This window comes from Urocitellus parryii, chromosome 3 (genome assembly GCF_045843805.1).
Source record: "Urocitellus parryii isolate mUroPar1 chromosome 3, mUroPar1.hap1, whole genome shotgun sequence".
Taxonomy (NCBI): Eukaryota; Metazoa; Chordata; class Mammalia; order Rodentia; family Sciuridae; genus Urocitellus; species Urocitellus parryii.
The window spans coordinates 175,292,564-175,315,445 of NC_135533.1; the positions used below are offsets into that span (position 1 = coordinate 175,292,564).

General features: G+C 33.4%; 1 protein-coding gene across 8 annotated transcripts in view; it reads right to left on the reverse strand.

Annotated features, from left to right (window-relative positions):
- Ankrd28 (ankyrin repeat domain 28) overlaps positions 1–22,882 on the reverse strand; it is a 176,469-nt gene that overhangs the window by 113,603 nt on the left and 39,984 nt on the right. For 5 of the 8 annotated variants that reach the window (XM_026388531.2, XM_026388533.2, XM_026388530.2 and 2 more), the window contains one exon: positions 3,676–3,759. In XM_026388531.2, coding sequence (XP_026244316.1) covers positions 3,676–3,759 — 84 coding nt within the window. Of the gene's footprint in view, positions 1–3,675; positions 3,760–5,044; positions 6,569–22,882 lie in introns of those variants that run through there. The other 3 variants (XR_003300762.2, XM_026388529.2, XM_026388534.2) reach the window with 1 other exon arrangement.

Below are 22,882 nucleotides of genomic sequence, written 5' to 3' on the forward strand. Positions count from 1 at the left end.
GGTTAGAACACTTAATGCTAATTCCCAGAAACAACCAAAAAACACATTGCATGGGGTAGGTGGTATTCAGGGAACCTGTGGAAACTTAAAGAGTTTACTATTTTATATTAACTACCAATTATGTTACTGTAAAAGAAAGCTAATGATATGCTAGACACACACACCACACCCACACACGCATTTATTTGATGACAAGTAAAATCAACAACATTTCAAGGATCCCACAAAATACTTTTGAGAAGTTAGGAGACAGTAATAATTTAGAAGGCAACTTGGGAAAAATGAGCAAAAAAACATTTAGAATAAAAAGTGTTTTTAAATTCAGAAGCCAATGAGCAAAATATACAGGCAGCATTATCAAAAACATTAAACTAAGGCTGAGACAGGAGGATGGCAAGTTCAAAGCCAGCAACTCAGTGAGACCCTGTCTCAAAATTTAAAACCAAAAGGGCTGCGGATGCAGCTCAGTGGTTAAGCGCCCTGCATTCAATTACTGGGACTAATAAAAAATTAAATTTTTTTTTAAAAGCAAGCTATTATATTTGGGTTTGTTTTGTTTTGCAGTACTGGGTCTTACACCTTAAAATAAATAAACTAACTAATAAAATAAATAAACTAACAAACTCAAAGGAATATATATTCTTTGTTAAAATTTTGCAGCTTGTTTTTCCTATGGTATTATCAGTTTCTAATAGGCACATATTAAAAAATTTACTGCTTCATACTTAAATCAGCTCTTTTTTGAGTTTAAAAAGGTCAGTCATAATCTAGGTCTTCCTCTGTTTAAACAGTAGAAACCATTTTGGCCAGATTATAATTGTCCCTAGTATAACACTACCTTGAAAGAAATTTTTGTTCATCCTAAAAATAAGGCACTAACAGAGGCTTGTGCATTCATTTGTTTGCAATGCTAGATTTTAACTGTACTTGGTAATATGAAAATTAGGATCATACTTGTGTCACTGTCTAAAAGGCAGGCATCCATAGGGCATATATGTTAACCTCACTGAGGGAAAAATACCTATTTTGAACCATTCTGTTTCATAGTACTAGCTGGCAAAAATACCTGCTTTATTTCCCCAGTTAGATAACCCAGACAAAGGTTTAAATTCCTGTTCTATACCTCTTGTTCCTGATGTTTTTAAAACTCTCTTTTAGTTTTGTCACCTACTGATGAAATGGAAATGTCACTCAACTACTTTACAATATTGTTGCATGAGTTAAAAAGTCTCAGGCATATATCTGTGTCAGAAGTAATCTATAATTAAACCAATTTTATCACTGTGGATAGAGAAAAACAATTCTACTTATAAAAAAATTTTTCTCAGAAGAATCAAACCTTTCTCCCAAAATGTGGTATTATTAATACTTTAGATTAAATTATTTGGGTTCTACAACATGGCATTAAGTTCTAGTAAATCCTAAGGAAAGGTGTTATTATTATTTTGGCTACATAAAGAAAGAAAAATAAATGAAAGCTTCTAGATAAAGGCAGGCAGTCATAATTTATTTTGACTTTTTAAAAATTGTTCATAATTTTTAATTTTTAAAGCACCCTAAACTTGGGGTGGGGAAAAATCTTAAAAAGATTTATTACATGACCCCACATATCACAACAAAAAAGAGTGCTGGGCTAGGATTGTGGTAGAGCGCTTGCCTAGCATGTGTGAGGCACTGGGTTCGATTCTCAGCACCACATATAGATAAATAAAATAAAGGTCCATCAACAACTAAAATAATAATAATAAAAAAGGGACTTCAAGAAATTAAATAGATGTACTCAAGTTGTACAGTCAATATGTAAGAAGATTCAAATTGTAGTCCAAATATGTTCTTTACACTATAAATGCCACTATGTCTTAAACTCTATATTTCCCTTTTTTGGTTTACCATGCTTTTTTTTTTTTCCATATCCAGTAACTTTCAATTTTCAATTATTTTTAGGCAACCAATAATCTATGTTTAATAAGTTACCAATCCAAATCGACTACTTTCCCACATATATTTTCTTTCTTCCTTACTATGAAAATCCCAGTTTACTCCAAATATGGCAATATATTCAATGAAGCATTTGACTAAAAAAAAAAAAAAAATGAAAATTAAACAATGACTATTAAATAGTAGATAAATCTGAATTTAAACCCATCCTAAAAATGTTAAAAAAAAACAAAGAAAGAAACTTCAAATAATACACAAAGCTAAGTTTCAAAAAGATGGATGTTATTTTCAAATATGTAATCCATGAAGACAACAGAGTCATCCTCAAGAAGGGCCATCAACGAATAACTGATGTTCAAAATAATGAGTAATATTTTAAAATTTAACATACTTTCATTATAGCAGAAAAACAGTGTAAGCTATAATAAGCTTTGTAATAATGGAGAAATTAGCTACAGTAAATGAGATTATGGCTCAAACTCTCTCAAAGTAAGATTTGTTAGTATTATTAAAGTAAAATAAAAGAACCCCTAAGAGTTACACAGAAGAGAAAGCCTGTTTTCCTCTCTTTCATAAATCTATACTCCAGTCTTAAGAAAAGCAGATTTTCCAGATTAGGTAAAGTGAACAGGCACTTTTAAAATAAATAAATAAATCCTGAATTAGGTGCATAATCCTACAACTAAATACAAACTTGGAGGTAATTCACTTAGAAAGGATTTAAGGAAAAATATAATGATAGCATTCTAGTCAATATTCAATATTAGAAGTAGCCATTTTAGCCAATGATTTCAATCTATTCCGATAATTCAAAATTTTAAAATAAGATAAAACTTTTTATATCTACTTTAAGTGGTCAGTAGTACCGGATGAAACAGAAAGATGAATTCAAGATGAGTTTGCAGGGTATGCTTTCTTAGAACTATAATTATTTCTATATCATCTATTTTGATGTTGCTATAGCAACTTTATGAATTATGAGCATTCACCATTCACCCCTTGACAATTCAGAGGTACATTTGTTTCCAGTAAAAATATATACATTAACAAATTTGATGTATAGTAAATTTACTATTTACTATATATATTTACTATATACTATTTACTGTGGATATATTTACTAAAAATTAATCAGACAAAAAACACTGAAAAGTGTTTGTAAAATGCTTACCATGATTTATGGAAAGCAAATCTAATCTCATAATCAAGTCACATATGTTAGAAACTTATTAGTAATGTTTGGTATCTCAAGTTCACAAAAAAGAACCCTCAACTGCAATGTACATGGTAAAGCGCTAGGTTTCTGAAACTTAATTTTAAATGAGTTTCAACAAAAGAAATGTACATACATATACACACATATTTGTATATATATAAAATCTTTGCAAATATGAATGAAAATTTAATGTTGCAAATGTTATTAATGCTGAACTTAAGCAAAGGATACACAGGTGTTGAGAGTATCTTTTTCAACATTGCTGAGTTTCAAATTAAAAGCAAAAATTTCAAAGTAAAAAGTTGGGAGAACAAAGGACTGTCACTGGTGTCCAGTACTCTTTACTTTTATTGCCCTGAATATAAGCCCAGTGCTTCCCTTTTTTCCGCAAGACCCTCTGTCCTCATTTAAGACCACTGTTAACAGAATTAGGTTATATATTTTAAAGAAAAATCACTATTCCAGGAAAGAGTTTTAAAAAGCAAGTTTAAAGGCTAGAATCAGGGAATTAATTGTTTTACCTGAAAGTTAACATCTTCTTTCTTAAATATTAGTGCTCGAACTTCATCTGGATCTCCATTAAAAATAGCTTGCACCAGTGACGGCTAAAATATGAGAGAATAACAAAAACATTAGTCCTACCTCATGAATAATTCTATTTGTATTCCATAAACAACTTCTTTCTTTCTTTCTGGTGCAGTACTAGGAATTGAACCCAGGAGCACTTTACCACTGAGGTACATCCTCGGTCGTTATTTTTATTAGCTTATTTATTTATTTATTTATTTATTTTGAGACAAGGTCTTGCTATATTTGAGCCCAGGCCGGCCTCAAACTTGTGATCCTCCTGCCTCAGACTTCTGAATAGCTGTGATTACAGAATGTGCCACCATGTTGAGACACATAACTTCTAATAATAAGTGGCAGAAGTTTCATGAAGTCAAATCATATCAAAGTACAGAATTCATCCTTGGGGGTGGGAGAGGGCTTAATTGTTTAAACAAAAATGTATATGTCAATTTAGTTTGACGAAAATTAAGCAATATAATAAACACAATCAAGTTTATTTCTTATTTGGTGGAAGCTTCTTGTTTATATATGATCAAAAGACTACCAAATAAAAGTTTAATATCTCAACATCTACTTGTGGATTAAGACTTGTCAAATAGCAATACCCAGCGCACACTGAAGCCCATGAAAGCATGTCCCTTTAAAAAGGCCTGTTTAGGGCATAAAAATAATATGCATGGGTTAGCAACACAAGACATAAATCCCAAGAAAGTAAACTTGGCAGCTAATAAAAATAACTACTACTAAAAGACCAAAAAATATTGTAAACGTGAATAACATGAAAAGACAAACACATGCAGGTCTAAATATAATTTCTTAATCAACAACATAGACTTTCTAAAGTATCATATTATACTAGTCACATAAGAAACCAGTTTGACAACAGTATTAAAAATAAGATGCAGGATAAAGTCTTGGTCTTTTTCATATAAAGCTTTACATGTAAATACATAAATATTCTTTATAGAAACAACTATGCATTGGTGTTGCTAGTAGAACTCAACCTTTCTTAAAATACGCAGTTCCTGATTTTTGTCACATCACTTCTAAAAACCACAAAATAAAAACAGAAATGTGGTTGCCAAAACTATTTCTCTATTTTTAAAAAAAGTCTTAAGAGATTAAGAAAAAGTAAAGTCTGAAATGTTATCTAAACACTTGAAAAAGTAAAAATCAGAAATGTTTTTATTTTATACAGAATATTGTATCCTACTGACAAAATGAAACTAGTGGAAACTAAATCAAGTTTATTCTTAAAAATAAAATTTATAATACTTTAAGCTCAGCATAATATAGGAAATATAAACTCTCATATCTTACCAATACATTTCCAGAAGGTAGAGAATGTAGGGATTTATTTTCCTGTGGCAATTTAGAAATGAATTCAGGAGACTCATCTTCTACCTCCTCCAAAACAACAATACACACTCGACTCATTCGCTCTTTTAAAACATTAAATTCCAAGTTTTGTGATAAAAGCCACAGTTGAAAGAGCACAAGTAGTTTTTCCTCCTCTTCTGAACAACACTTACAAACATTCTTTGAACAGCGCAGCTGGTTTTATAAAGTTACTAAGTACTATCACAGAAACTGAAATTTAAAATTATGATATATAACTTGAAACTTACTAAAAATAACAAAATTCTGTTTTCTGTTAGTTACTATAATACTTAAAAAACCTTTTAATTAACATGTCAATAATTATAACTGAGTCCAGTACAAGCTCATTTTAAAATATTTCCCCCACCAAAATAATAATATTGCTCTCTGAAATTTACTTGTACAAAACAATTATTGTTTTTGGTGACACAACACCACACAATACAGAATGAAGTAAGAAACAACTGCTATGACAGAGATGATCACAGCTATACCCACTCTTGCCTGCAAGGTCATATAGTAACCAGTAGGTTGGCTTGCTTTCAATTAAAAATAAAAAATAAAACCTCACTATTCTGTTTCCACTTCTAATTTGTCTTCATTTCTTCAGTTTCACTAATTCAATGAAGATCTTATCCAGGAAATTTAAAAAATAAAGATCAAGAGCTCAGCACAAATCCTGAAAATGAAGCTCAGAGGTTAACAATTGTTTCTGTGTTTGGAAAAGGGGGAAAAATACTCTGCATTAATAGCAAAGCTGCAGTACATTTACATGTGATGAGTCAGACCACAAGAGACAATAGGACTCTTGGTACTAGAATACAGCTTGATTAATCCAGATTTCCCATATAATAGAAGAAACACAGATAGCTTTATTCCCATCGATAGAATAAGCAAGGCAGAGCTTTCATTCTTTCTCTATCAGGCAGTTGTCCGTGGCTGCTCCAGCAAAAGCGCACAGGCACCAGGCAGAAATGGTGATAGTGGAGAATCCTAATAGAACAAGCAGGCTGTTCGAAGGAATTAGAAGGCATTTGAGCTCAAATTACTGCTTCAGGGTTTTCATTTTAAAACGAGAGAGAAGAAAAAACCAGTTTATCATTCCTGTGTTTCATTTGATCTCCACATGAATACAGCTTCCGTTTAACAGTCTTCATTCAGAGGGGAAAAAAAAATAGCAGACTGTGCATCTTCTTTGAGCCAACTACTTTATTCAATCATCTGCCTCTGTGCCAATATAGTTTCCTTCCACAAGAGAAAACCGCCACAGTTATTCTTCTCAGTCGATTTCAGATGCTTTCCTGTTTCCTCAGATGATCTTGCAAAATGCCAATGACATCCCCAAATGAATAGTCTGTAGAAAATATCTACAGAATCTCAGGATCGGCCTCTCAGAAGCATTCCAACTGAGCAACAGTCTGAAGAGCAAAGACTGCAGACCCGCAGGATGAAATGCCTAGTAATGCTCACATGTTACACTTACCAAGAGAGCTGAGCTACTGCTCAGGATGTAACTTCCTCTAGCAGGAGAAAAAAATAGTGCCTTTGGACAGCCTTCACAATTAGAAGGTTCATGCCAGTTCTGTGACTAATCCGGATCAAACTGAAAAAATTCTATAACTGAAAAATGAGTGTGCTTTTAACATTTTCCACTAAAAGCCACAAGGAAATCTGGTGTACTGCCTCTGCTGACTAACACTGGTTTTAGCAAGTAAACAATTTCAAACAGTTTAACTGCTTTCGTATGCTACAATATAGCAAATGTTTAACCCTATAATGGTGGCTGCAGTAAGGATGTCGCAGTGAACTCATAAAAGAGATTTAGAGACAAAGGAAAAATACCTTATGAGGCTATAAAAACCAAGAACCTAAGTTAAGGTGTTATTTTTGCCAAAATCTCCCCTGCCCAAGATATATGCCTTTTTTTAAGGATTCAAATTAGTTTAAACAAAAGAAATTTGAGATTTTTCTACCAATTTCTAGTTTGTTGAATTTAATCAACTGATTCATATTTTTAAAGGAAAAAAAATACAAACTTTACAGAAGTCCAAATTCAGTGAAGAAATTAAATAATCTGACCTTTCTAACTGGAACTGTAATAAAGCATTAAACGTCTGTTAAATAGCTATAAAACAAATGCCTAAAATTCTTAGTCCTGAATTATCAACATGGTAAAAGGGCACAGGACAATGCAAAGAAAAAGACTCTCCTTCCCTATAAAAATAATATTCTCAAAGCTACAAATAGGTGTTCAAACTATTTGGTGGGGGTGGGGAGCTATATAGTTCAGTGGCAGAACTCCTGCCTAGCTTGTGCAAGGCCTTAGGTTAGATCCCCAGCACTGTAAAAACAAAAAACAAAAAACAAAAAACCCTAACCATTTTGTAGTTGGCTCCCTCCACCATTTCTCTGTTTACCAGATGATGGGACTATTCCCTAATGGAAAATAACACAAAAATACCTTCAACCTGGATTTTTATTCTATCAGTCAGTATTTTTATTAATAAACTTAACAGTTTTATGTGTCAAGGGCTGTACTTTCTCATTTAATACTCAGAGTAACCCCATTATACTCCCATTTAATAGAAGGAAAAAAAAAAGACCCAGAAAGTTTCTTACCCAAAGTTATTCAAATTACTAAAATTGTACCTTATCCCAAACATCCATACCCAACCCCCCGATTTTTACAACCTATAATACAAGCCTATAAAAGTAATCTTGAAAGACAGGTAACCTATAATGGCTGTGAAATTTTTAGGTAACAAAAGAATGTCATCTACTGCAAAAATATTCCCAAATAAGTTATTTTAAATGAGTTATTTCGGAGTTAATCTGATCTCATGTATTTAAGTTAGTTCACTTATCAAACTATGGGAAAAAAATAAATAAATAAAACCAACATAATATAGGTAGATTAAAAATGCCAAGAACTGAAAAAACATTGAAAGATATAGAGTATCAGTCTATAAAATAACCTATAACATTCTTAAGAGTTTGCTAGTAATTTTACCTTTTATTGTTGTTGTTGTATTTTTTAAATGGGTTCTCATTATGTTGCCTAAGCTGACCTAGAACTCCTAGAATTGGAGTGATCCACCTGCCTCAGTCTCTGAAGTAGCTGGGACAACAGGTGTTTGACACCATACTTGGCTCTAGTAGCTATTTTAAAATATATAAAATGGGGGCTGGAGTTGCGGCTCAGTGGTAGAGTGCTTGCCTAGCATGTGTGAGGCACTGGGTTCAATCCTCAGCACCACTTAAAAATAAACAAAATAAAGGTATTGTGTTTATCTACACAACTAAAAAACAAACAAACAAATAAATAAAAATAAATAAAATGGAGCCAGGTTTGATGATGCACACCTGCAATTCCAGCAACTTGGGAGCTGAGGCTGAGAACAGCAATTTAATGAGATCTTCAGGAATTTAGCAAGATCTTGTCTCAAAAAAAAAAAAAAAAAAAAAAAAAGAACAACAACAACTGGGGATATAACTCAGTGGAAAAGCACCCTTGGACTCAATCCCTAGTACCAAAAATAAATAGGTAACTAAAATACTTTTAAACCAAATTACAGATATACGAATATTTTAACCTACTACCTTGGCTGGGTCAAACATATCATCTTAACATTTGAAATATTTAAAAATAAACCATTATAACAGCATTATCCTCTATGTCACCTCAGGGTTTTTTATCCCCCAAATGGAATGTCTTTTTATTTAGATAATTTAAACCTGTTCCATAGTATCTAGAACCTAAGTTCACCTACTCGGGCTTAATCAAGTACAAACCATTCCTTGCTCTAGATCAACTTCAGTATTTAGATTCTGCCTACCTTAAAAGCAAGTTCCTTAAAAGCAGGGTCTTTGTTATATATAATGTTTGTTCCTTTCCACTTTCTTCCACCTGTAAATAATTTCATTGAAATTCATTCTATGATGTTACAAGACTCTAGAGTGGCATTTTTATTTAAAAAAAAAAAAAGGCAATCCGAAGACATAGGAGGCATTAAAGTGCAAAACCATGAGTTTAATACTTCTAATAAGTGAACTAAAACTCAGAGGTGAAAGGCTAAAAAAATAAGAACAATAAAGGGTAATGGCTACAGTTAAGGGAAAAGTAGCCAGCCTATCTGAAGTTCAAATTCTGATTCCATCATTTACTAGCTATGTTGTGTCCTAAGGCAAGTTAAAAAAACCTGAGCCCATGTTTCTTCATACTTATAATAACAACCTCCAGAGATTTTTATGAGAAAAACACTTTAATAGCATGATGTTTGAGAATGTAAGCTTTGTAGTCAAATTGCCTGGAATTCAAACCCACTTCCCACTAACTAACCTGACCTTGCAACCTTGAGCAAGTTACTTAACCTCTATGTTCATTTCAACACCTAAGTAATATTAACAATATGTCACTGTCATACTGTTGAATATAATAGCTGTGAAATTAAAAACTTTCCTCCATTTTCCAGAAGCCTCAACAGACGGCTAAAAGCTTGTCATAAGACTCCAGTAACCAGGCAAGTGCTTACTTAGTATTGAATACATATTCAAGAAATTAGAAATGAAAGAGATATTTCTGAGGGAAAATTACTGACAAAGATTTTTCAAACTCTAAGTCCACCAATTTTTGTATTCCCTAATGAGTGAAACTGCAAGAGAATGTGATTGTTTTTTCTTTAGGTCAAATTACATTAGGCTTTTTGGGGGTGGGGGTGGGAAGGGAGACAAGTTCTTTCTATGTTGCCCTGGCTGGCCTCCAACTCCTGAGGTTAAGTGAACCTCCTCCTGCCTCAGCCTCCCAAGTAGCTGGAACTACTGCTATAGACCACTGTGCCCAGCCAAATTAAGTTTTTAATAAACAAACAGGTTCAATCCTAACAACTTCATGATCCTTCCATTCTTTATGTAAAATGTAACCTATCAGGAGCTTATTCTTACTATTTACAGAATTATGTAATGTTAAAGTACCTATTTAAACCTTAATTTTACTGATAAAAACACAAGGCTCTGAAAGATTATTATTTTTTTAAATATTTATTTTTTTGTTACACGTGGATACAATATCTTTATTTTTTTATTTTATGTGGTGCTGAGGATCAAATCCAGTGCCTTACAAATGCTAGGCAAGTGGTGTACCTCTGAATAATAACCCCAGCCCTCTGAAAGATTATTTTTAAAATTTCTTTTTTTCCTTTCTATATCAGGATTAAAGCTAGGGGAAAGTTGTAGCTCAGTGGTAAAGTGCTTGCCTAGCATGTGTGATGCACTTGGTTCGATTCTCAGCACTGTAAATAAATAAAATAGAATAAAGGTCCATCAACAACTTAAAAAAAAAAAGATTCAAACTAAAATTCAACTTACCCTTTCATATCTGTAAACTCTATACTGATAATCATGGAATAAACATTGAATATCCCTATCCAAAGAACTCTGAAATCTTAAAACACTTCTGTTACCTAACAATTCCCTAAACAATACAGCATAACAGAAGTGTTTAAGATTTCAGAGTTCTTTGGATTTTGTAATATTTGCATAGACTTTACCAAAAGTAAACTGTCAAAATCCAAATTTTGAAATGCTCTGTAATTCAAAACTTCTTGAGTGTCATGAATGACAGTACCAAGAGCCAAATTATTCTCCAAGTATATATAATTGGCTCTCCGTAGCTGTAAGTTCCACATGTACATATTCAACCAACTATAAATTAAAAAGGGAGGGTGGGTGGTGGGTACTGTGTCTGTACTGAACATGTACAGACATTATTCCCTAAATAATACAGCATAACAACTATTTACATAGTATTTATATTGTATTAGGTATCATAAGCAATCTAGAGATGTTAAAGCACACTTCAAGGATGTGCATAGGTTATTCACAAATACTACACCACTTTATACAAGCTATACTTCCCAAATGGCTAATAAGTAATGTCATTTAAAGATCTTAAGTGATTAGATCTCACTGGTACATTATAATGGTAATAAGTAACAAATTGTTAGCCCTTCCAATACTACCATTATATATTGCATATTGTCAACATATATTAATATTACATGTGTTTTTTGCAATACTGTTATTATGCATCCATTTTTTTGATCATCCATTGAACTATAAAATCCAGTTTTTAAGTGGATATAGAGCCTCCCAGAATAGACTACCTTTCTCAGCCTCTTTTATAGGCCCTCCTCAATTTTATTTGAAGTCTAGTACACTAAAATAATCTGAAAATACTTAGCCAAGAATATCTTATTTTAAAAATATTCACCAAAAATACTGTAGCATTGACTCTACAAATATTTAATGTTCGTGTTTCTACTATATACACCACACCAAGCCATTACAAAATATGCATCATCTTCACCTTCAAAAGCCTCTGCTAACTTTAACAGTATACTATAGTAAGAGAAAAACTAACCAATATGAAGTAAATACACAAAATATATTGAAAAACAATCCATATTATTAAATATACACTGTATATGCCACAATTCCACCATCATGAGAAAGAGAACAGCATATGAACTTAATTTTAATTGGCATATAAAGATACTTTCTAGGGGCTGTGGATGTAGCTCAGTTGGTAGAGTGCTTGGCTTGCACGCACAAGGCCCTGGTTCAATCCCCAGCACTACACACACACACACACACACACACACACACACACACACACACAACAAAACAAAACAAAAAAACAACAAGAAAACACTGTCCATTCTCTAAAAAAGTGAATGCTTTTCTAAAGCTATCCGTAGTAAACTTCACTGTTATTTTTCCTCCTTTAATTTATTGGAAAGATGCTTTCTCAGAGGAACCATTTAACATCAAAACTCACTCCTAATTACCACATTTTAAAGAAAATAGTTGAAAATTTAAAACTATGCTTTATAAAGCATGAATGTTTAGCTACCCAAATCTTACAGCATGTCTAAAAGATATACAATGACAGCCACATTTATAATTTGAATTTTCAGTAGCCACATTTTAAAAAACTGGTAAAATTGATTTTAGCAATACTTAATGTAACTCAACATGTTCAAAATATTATTTAAACTTGTAATCAATATAAAAGTTATCAGATATTGTAAGTTTTTTTTACAAATCAAAATCATCAGATATTTTGCATGTTTTATAGTCTTTTAAATTTGTTATTTTATACTTATGGCATATCTCAACACTAATACTTAATTTTCACATACGTAACTGATGATCTGTATTTAGATTTTACAAATTTATAGCTGCTGAGGTACATGCATGCCCAAGTTGTTTGAACGTATTTAAAGTTTTCAAAGATTAAGCCAAGTATCATTTTTAGTTTCAATTAATTAAAATTAAATTAAGAGTCAAATTCTACATTAGGTAGCTACATTTAGGTACTGAATACCATAGGGTATAACACTGTTTTTTTGTTTTGTTTTTTAAGGACAGATGAAAGAAAGAAGAGGACTGACAGGTAAAGGAACAACACAAAGATGTACAGAAAGGACATGCTTTCCATTGGGGGAAAAGTAAGATCAACAGGAAACATCTGGAGATACAACTTCTAGTTGGCCAAAATTAAGATGTAGTTTTACTATTTCATATTCTTAGAGTACATGGTTTTTTTACATTTGACATTTCTTACATTTTTCTTGTTATGAAAATGTATGTATGACAGTTTTAAGATGAATTACTGATTAGTGACTTTTCCCCCTTTAAAAAAATCTCCTCAGCCCCCAGAGTATCCCAATAGTGTATTGAGATTAATTCATAATGGTGGGGAGATGCTGAGATTTAATTTTTCTATATAATACATAGTATACTGTTGGTTATCTAATTACCAGCCATCAACCCCCTCCTTCTTACAGACTACCCCAAGTCTGTTTGGATATCCATTTCTATATCCCATAAGACTTTGGGAAATCTTGAATAATATAAGCTGGTCACAGTAATCCTATTCAACCCAACAGTGACTCATCTGGGAAGAAACATGTGATCTGAGCCAGCTTGGAGCTACATAAGTCAGGGAAAGTCGGCTTGTAGAACTTCTAGGAAATTCTTCCTTGTACCTAAAAAGGGAAACAAAGAAATTCCCCCTTGTCTTGAACAACGGTGTATGCTTGATGGTGCCACTTGGTATGGCAGATATTTTTTGACTGTGAAGAGTTATCCTATCCAGTCTATGCTGGGTCTTATAGAGACAAAAGCTGAAAGAAGCCTAGATTCTGTGTGACAGCACTGAGTAAATGTATCACTCTAAAGTCACCTTTTTAAAAATCTTGCTGTTTGTGATAAGTCCTTTTATTGTTTTTATAAAGTATTTTCAGTTTAGAAAGTCCTGATATTAAAGAAGAAACATTCTATTACATAAAAAAGTAGACATTCTGTGGAAAGATAAAATGATGAGCCTCACTCGGCGCAGTGGCACATGCCTGCAATCCCAGCAACTCAGGAGTCTAAAGCAGGAAGATCAAAAATTTTAAGCCAGCGGCTGAGGATATAGCTCAGCTGGTAGAGAAAATGCTTGCCTTGCATGCACAAGACCCTGGGTTTAATCCCCAGCACCACCAAAAAAGGAAAAAAGAAAAAAGAAAAAAAAAGGAGCTCAAAATCAGCTTCAAGCAACTTAGCAAGGCTCTAAAGCAACTTACTTAGTGAGACCCTGTCTCTAAATAAAATGTAAAAAAGGTCTAGGGATGTGGCTCAGTGGTTATGTGCCCCGAGCCTCAGAATTTTAACATCAGAATTATACTGAGTCAAAAGTTTTATAGGTATCCTTGCAATACTGAATACAGACAAAAGTCCAAAAATTTCTACAATAATTGATAGGAACTTTAATAACCCCATCAGTCAGGAATGGACTATCAATCTGACAGGAACTTCTTTTTTCCTTTTAAGACATTCAAAACTGACTACATATAAAGTAACTGACAGAGCTAGGGATGTAGGGATTTTGCCTAGCCTATGCAAGTACCTGGGTTTGATTCCCAGCACCACAAAAATAACAAAAGGAATTAACAGAACTTAACTATGAATTGACATTTAGATACAAGCATGATTTTTTATGTATTTATTAGGGTCATAAAAACATATTTTAAAAAAGAAACTCCAGGGGCTGGGGATGTGGCTCAAGTGGTAGCACGCTCGCCTGGCATGCATGCGAACCGGGTTCGATCCTCGGCACCACATACAAAGAAAGATGTTGTGTCTGCTGAAAAAAACTACAATATAAATATTTAAAAAAAAAAGAAACTCCACACCTGAGGCACATTAGAACCATATTTTCTTTCTTTCAACAACAGAAGTTGCTATATAAAATTACAGCACTCTTTGATAAAAGGAACTAAATAATATAAATGTTCTAAACAGTCTGAGTCATTACTTGAATTTTAAAATAGTATGTTCAGTATTTGTCTCCACCCTTCTAAGGTTCAGAAAGACATGAATCATAAGTATTTCCCAAACGATAGTTACTTTGGAACGGAAATGATATATGCACTCCCAATTTGTATGTAAAAATAACCAGTGTACACTTCAGCTACTGATCTTTCTGCACTCAGGAGAACTTCTTGGATGTCTCATATAATTATTGCTTATAAAGGTAAACACTGGGTAACCATAGCAACTTATTTTTAAATTAAAGATTTTCTCCCTTCAGCTTTTATAGTGCAGTAACTTGATACTAAATTTACCCCAGGGTCATCACATTATAGAAACCAGAAAGAACTGTAAAAAAATCTTGTCTCATTTTTTTTTAAGAAGGGCAAAAATTCTGCCTCTTTAAAATAATTGTACACCCTATATTATTTGTAATATTGGGGCTAAGTTTTCTCTAATATAGGTGGCAAATGAGCTTCAGGGTCTTATACATCATAGGCAAGCACTCTACCACTGAACTACACCCACCCCCCAAGCCCTTAAAAACCAAATTTTAAATTTTATTTATCCTAGATTTGATAAAACACAAGTCAAATGCTAAAGGTGCTGCTAATCACATAAACCTTAGCTAAATATTATTCTTAATTTAAAAGAGATCAAAGAAAACCTCTAATTCAAACTGGCCTTCAATCCAGTCTGATTTGATGAGTGACTGTGTTTAAACTACCTCTTAAGGTAATAAAATTATGAAAAAAATAATTTTAAAAAACATTAATTTATAGTACTATATACTTGTTAAAATATTTCTCCTTTTTCCTTCACTTTTTGGCATATTAGCTATATTCCAGAAAATTTAACTTGTGCTGTTTGACTTGTTAAATTTTTTGTTTTTATTCTTTTGAAAGAATTACCTTTTAAAGACCTAAATCTACAGTCACCTAAATATTGAATAAGACCTTATTTAAGTTCTTGTACATAACTCTTAAATCTATGCTTTCCTAGAAAGCCCATTCCACATTTGGTTTAACTGAAACTTACTATTTTCCTAAGCACATACTTTTCTAGCATTAGCTGTTCTTTATATCTTGGGAATGCCTATGTGTATATGTTGGGAGGAAGGAAAGGAGAAGAATGAGTATTCCCCTAGCCCTCCATTTTAATTGTAAAATGCTACCTGTCTATCTGCCTGTAAAAACACTGCTTCTTTTTAAGTATATGCCACCTGATTAGGTAACCCTTTTTTCATTTCTTACTCCCCAGTTCACCTGGATCATAGCTGTCTGTCATCTAGGTGATCTCATTTCCTTATAGATAACATTTTGAACATCATACTATCTATTTAACAACGTCCACCCCAGTGATCATCTGTACTTGGCCGTAACAAACAGCATGCCATATATCAGAAAAACAAAACTTTAGCATTTTCTTCCAATGGCTTAATTTCGCCACCATTATGAACTAATCACAACACACTAACACTGGAAGATACTCTGAAGACTCTGCAGATTTTTAAGAGGGGGAAAAATCACTTATTCATACTTCATCTTAAAACAGATTAAAGGAAATCATTTTATAAATGCCACTTACATAATAAGTAAAATGTCAAATATAAGAAAACAGTATACTTTAGAGCATGAAATAGTAAAATTACACCTTAATTTGACTTTCTAAAATGAAATTTTTATCTTCAAATGTTTCTTATTATTCTTATTTTTCTCCTCTATGAAAAGCAAGACTAATTATTAGACATTGGCCAGACCCCATCTAGAGTGATGAATGAGACTAGAAGATATTCAAGGAAGGCAGCCAGAATGACAGTGAAATCTAGAAACCATATATTTCATAAGAGCCAATAAAGTTAAACAAGTTTTGCTGGGAAAGGAGTCAGTGAAATATGTCAGCTTTGAAATATATTAAGTATTGTCACAATAAAGAGATACCAGATTCCACAGTTCTAAAGAGAAGACTAGGATCCACAAATAACAAACAGGAAGATAAAAATCTGGTTCAATGTAAGACACTACTTTGACCTAACGTTTTTTAAAATCTGAAGATAGAAAAGGATTGAGTACTCACATGGGGAAGGTACATCCCAGATAAACCATAGCTACCATAGTTGGAGGCACTTGTAACAACATGCCTGCAAAGTAGTTTTGTTTTGGTGGTGGGGTGGGTCGGGGTAGTTTTTAATCCTACTTTCATGGATCAAAATCTGAGCTAAACAAATTAAATACTGAAATCACAAAGCTAAGAAGTAGGGAAAACGAATCCAGGTTTACCAGTCTCTACACATCACACAACTAAGAGAAGTTACATAAGTCACTGTTAAAGAAGCAGAGTTTTTAAATTGGTGAGAAGCAAGTATAACCTATTTGAAGACCCATTCAAAGTTAAGGTGCCAGAAACAAAAAAAAAAGTATTACTCCCTTCCATTTGTATTAATACTTTCTAGTTTAAAACTGCTTTCACATCTATTCTCATTTAAGCTAAGTTTAGATAACATTAATTCTTGGCATTCTAAACTTCAGAGAGAAAAAGGACAGCAAGTTCCTTCTGTTTTACCTCCAAACATGCCTGTATTTTCAATTTTCCCCCTATGCTCTTTCATTTATTCAACAGTCATTATTAAAACAATTCTTGGACAAGCCAAGTACCAAACCCCAATAATGATTTGATAGGGAGACTCAAATCTGCAAATGGTCTCCTCATTTGCAGGGAAAAAAAGAAAGTTCATTTTTAAAAGGATTCAATTTCTTGGGCTGGAAAGGGTAGAGTGCTTCCCTAGCATGGATGAGGCCCTGGGTTCAATCCCCAGCACCACATACAAAAAAAAGTTTCCAACTTCTTATAGATCTTACTTTGTTAATTTTGATTTCTTTCCAAATAACTTGGATTTTAAAAATCAGCCCTCAGGGCTGGGGATGTGGCTCAAGCGGTAACACGCTGGCCTGGCATGCAACGGGGCACTAGGTTCGATCCTCAGCATCACATAAAATAAAGATGTGTGTCCACCGAAAACTAAAAAGTAAATATTTAAAAATTCTCTCTCTTTAAAAAAAAAAAAAAAAAAAGTCAGCCCTCAATGCTGTCTCTGTTCTTTTCTCTTGGCTTACAGAAAAAATTTCTGCCTCCTTATCAAGCTATCACTACATTTTTAATAATGTCATTCCATTATAACCTGGTTTCCTACAAACTAATCAAGTAAAATTACTCTAAGGTTACCAATGATAATCTACTGCAAAATTATTATTATTCAACTATTCTACACTACTGAATATCAATGACCTTTATTAATAAATTCTCTTCCTGCTGCTTTTTCTTTTTTTCACCTATTTTTCTAAGCCTTCTTTTTTGGATCCATTCACTTGGTTTTTCTTTTATCACCCATTTTTTAAAATACTAGTTCTTAATGTGGTATATATATACATGGAATATTACTCAGCCATAAATAAGAATGGAATTATGGCATTTGCTGGCAAATGGGTGGAGAATATTATCCTAAGCCAGTCCCCCAAAAACAAAGACCAAATGTTCTCTGATATGTGGATGCTGATCCACAATAAGGGAGGGTAAGAAAGTGTAAGAAGTTCACTGGATTAGACAAAGGGGAATGAAGGGAAGGTGAATAGGAGGAACAGGAAAGATAGTAGAATAAATTGGACATAACTTTCCTATGCTCATATATGAATACATGAACAGTGTAACTCCAAATGATGTGCAGCCATAAGAATGGGATACAAATTGGAAAGGGTGACACTTCACGTATGTATAATGTGTCAAAATACACCCTACTATCATGTATATCTGAAAACAACAAAAATAAATAAACAAACAAAAATACCAGTTCTTTTCAGAAAGCCGCTTTTCTTTCTTTTCATCTACAATCTTCTTCTAGAAAATCTCATGCCAAAATTCAGCTTATCATCTCTATTTCACTCCCTTCAAAGTGTTCTTTTTTTTTTTTTTTTTTAGAGAGAGTGAGAGGAGGGAGGGAGGGAGGGAGGGGGGGGAGAGAGAGAGAGAGAGAGAGAGAATTTTTAATATTTATCTTTTAGTTCTTGACGGACACAACATCTTTGTTGGTATGTGGTGCTGAGGATCGAACCCGGGCCGCACGCATGCCAGGCGAGCGCGCTACCGCTTGAGCCACATCCCCAGCCCTCAAAGTGTTCTTTTTCTGAATTTCCACGTTGATTAATAGTAATGGCATTATCATATACACAATAATCCAACACACAGTATACTTCCTTTAATTTATCTCCTATTTCCAATCACTAAGTTTTAAGCATTTAACTTATTATCTTCCTAAACACTCTCTTTACTCACAGTGATCTACTTCACATCCACTTCGGTTCTTTTGAGCTATCATAACTACCTTTTAACTGGCTCCCCAACTCTTGACTGTCCTATTTCTATCCATCCTTGTGGAATTCCTTCCTTTCAGGAGTGCCTCTGGTCTGCAGACACACAAGAAACCCAGGCCTGGTGAGAATACTACCTAACCTCATCCACATGTTATGTCTACTTTAGCAATGAGCCCATGACTAAAAACAGACAAGGTTTTCCTTAGGACTTCACTTTCCTGCCAAGGCTGTCATGAAAAATACTCTTTTCTCTTGGTATTGTGGGTAACAAAAATGTAAGTTAAATTGCCCATAGAAGTAGAGAGGGGAATACCGCTATCATCAAGTCCTGGATCTACCTCTGCCTGCCTATCTCTACTGCCTGACCAATAAATAAATTCCTTTTACATTTAAGCCAGTTTGAATTAGATTCCTGTTATTTTTAGCCAAGTTGCTGATCAACAATACTCTGTATCACACGTTACTTTTCTAAAATAGAGATTACATTATTTCTCTGCCTTTATTTAGCCAATTAAAGTGCAGTGTCCTAATGACTTCCACCACTACCATACCTGTAAGTTTCACATACAACAATGTGCTTGTTGCAATTCAAATATAACACACCATTCTCTGCAACTGTGCAATTGTTCTCTCTGCTCTCCTTCTACCTCCTTACCTACAAAAGATACGGTATTTGAATAAAATAAATTAGAAAGGGGTTTTGAATGCCACAGTAAAGCATACATTTTCACTCCCTTCATACCTTTCAGAATAAAGGGTATGTCATTAAAAGATTTTAAGTAAAAAAATGACATAATCAAACTTGTACAGTGAAGAAATTACTGTGGAAACAGTATCATGACATAAAATAAGGTGACACTAACAGCAAAGAAGGCTTTACGTAAGCTATTCCAAAAATTCTTACAAAAGGCCCATGAAAGATAATGAAAGGAGTAAACTGGGACTTTTCTAGGGGGAAATAAACTGTGGACAACTATACATAGCATCAATAAATCTGTCAGACATTAAGCTAGTGGTTATATTTTAATCTTATCTTTTTAACTTTTTTATATGTATTTTTAGTTGTAGATGCACAATACCTTTTATTTATTTGTATATTTTTATGTGATGCGGAGGATTAAACCCAGTGCTTCACAAGTGCTCCACCACTAAGCTACAATCTCAGCCCACTTATCTTTAATTTTTGCAAAAAAAAAAGATAAGAAAAAAATTTCTTATTAAAATATACAAATCAAGATTTATTTTTTAAAATATTTTTTAGTTGTCAATGGATCTTCTATTTTACTTATTTATTTATATGCTGTGCTAAAGATCGAACGAACCCAAGATCTCTCACATACCAGACAAATGCTCTCTGCCACTGAGCCACATCCCCAGCCCATAAATCAAGATTTAAATGACAACCTAACTGTTGACCAATAAAATAATGATTTAAAATATAATATATACTCTTACAATGGAATCACATATTATATTTAGAAATAAAACAAAAAAATTTTTTTTTGCAGTGCTGGCAACTGAACCTCAGGGTCTTATGTGCTAGGCAAGCACTCTACCACTGAACTACACACCCTCAGCCCCTAGAAACCACTTTTTAAAAAGGTTTCTAAAATCATGGGATCATACTTCTGTATACAAAATAATCTTAATTATGTTAAATAATTAAAGATGTTTTCTGGTTTGTTTGTTGTTGTTGGTACCAGAAATTGAACCCAGTGGCTCTCAACCACTGAGCCACAACCCCAGACCTTTTTATTTTTTGAGAAAGGGTCTCACTAGGGCTGGGGATATAGCTCTGTTGGTAGAGTGCTTGCCTCACATGCACAAGGCCCTGAGTTCAATCCCCAGCACCCCCCACCCAAAGTAATGAAGAAAGGATCTCACTAAGTTGCTCAGGGCCTTGCTAAGTTGCTGACACTGGCTTGAACGCTTTTGATCCTCCTATATCGGCCTCCTGAACCACCTGATTTTACAGGTGTGTGCCACGGCACTGCAAAGTTTTTTTTAAAAGCAACAATAGATCAGTTATGCTAGCATCAAGATTACGGGTAATTTATTCTATCATTCATATGTCCACATATTTAGTTTTTTTCCTAAGAAATTTTAGTTCTTAATCATGATTCTTATTTGCTAAACTTAATCACTTATGGGCAAGAAAAATATAGCCTAGAAGGGTTAAATGACAAAAGTGCCTACTATCAAAACTTTCTTAAAAATTAGTTATACATGATTCCATAATGCATTTCATTTCACTGTACACAAATGGAGCACAACTTTTCATTTCTATGGTTTTACAGGATGCAGAGTCTCACCATTTGTCCGTCTCATTCTACCATCTCTACCAAAACTTAAAACGCTGCCTATATTAAGAATTACTGCTATGAAGCAAACTGATAAAGCCAAAGTTATTTAACCCAGAGCTCCTGTGAACCTTAAAGGCAAACCAAGGCTGTTGGGCCTTTAAGCTTTCTCAAGCCAGACAAAATAGCACATGACTATAATCCCAACGACTTGGAATACTGAGGCAGGAGGATCTCAAGTTCTAGGTCAGCCTCAGTAACTTAGGAAGACCAGTCTCAAAAAAGAAAAGGGTTGGGGATATAATTCAGCAGCAGAACACCCCTGGGTTCCATCCCTAGTACTGCAAGCAAAAAAATAAAATAAAATAAAACCATTCCTGAAAAGCTATCAAATATAGCTAGTGAAGAGCAGACTATAAGTAGGGTAACTTAAGATGCTTGTTTTCATAACTTTGTTTCTTCCCTGAATTGAAAATCTCCATAGTCTTGTTACAACTCAAATGAATTCTACACACATCTAAGTATTCAACTCATTCATAACAGAATGATTGGCAAAAAGTCATTTGGTAGCTTAAAATGCAGAATTGGAATATAATATCTGTGAAAAACAAGGCTTCAATGAAGGAGTTTGAATGGCTACTGGTTAGGAGAAAAAGACAAATGATCAATCATCAAGGACAGTTTTCAAAACCAGAGCTAATTGTGTTTTTTAACATCACAAATTTTAAAAATGGTGGTCTTATTATATGACATTTAGTATTACCTATTTAACTCACAATAGGGTGCTTGTTTCACATGTGAACACCCTGAGTTTGACACCAAGCACAAAAAAATATAATACTGCCTAAAAAATTGAAACATCTAAAATATTTAAAGGAGAGATCAAGGATTATATTAGAAAATAGTCAGATATAGCTCTTAGTCACTTCATATACAAGTGTTTTTTTTAAAGTACATACATTTAACTTGCATATTATAACATGTGCTGATTATTTTACTAGTTAAATTTGCTTATCTGCATATAACCACAATCTTAATTGCATGATGAATTTCTGAAATTTGTTTTAAAATCATAATTATTCAATCATACTAAATGTACAGATTAACAGGCTTCACTGTGACATTTCCATATATGCACACATGCTGTCGTTTTATCCACCCTCCCCACTACCTTCTCTTGGTCGTCCTTTCGTTCCCTTTAAGAAAGTTTAGTTTACAAAAACCAATGCAAAAGCACCATCAAGTGGTAAAAGACGGTAACTGCAATGTGTATACACAGATGACAGAAAAAGCAATTACATCTCAGGACTCTAAATGGTCTTCAACGTACATTATCAGTAAAGGAAAAATGGGCTATATGAAATTGATGGTGCTTTCTATTTGTTACTATTTTTCCAATCAAATATCATCCCTACTATTGAAAGTTTTACAGGCTGCTTGGTTTTCTGACTTGTCCACCCATGACTCAAATGCCAGTTTTAGGATAGGGCCATTACAAGATTCATCCAAAGCCTTTATTAAGACAGAGGCTGTAAAATGGTTTCTATAGAAAATAAAGTGTGCTAGGAGAGAAATTTTCAATAGATTTCTAGTAACCCAACAGCCACCCCAGGTAATAAAAATGAGTTTTATCCTATGAACTTAAAAAAAAAAAAAAAACAAAAAAACTAAACCAAACCAAACAAACACATGTGGTCATGTGGTAGTTAATCTAAGCCTTTTTGAACAAAGGTCAGGAAGATTCAGTTATACAGACA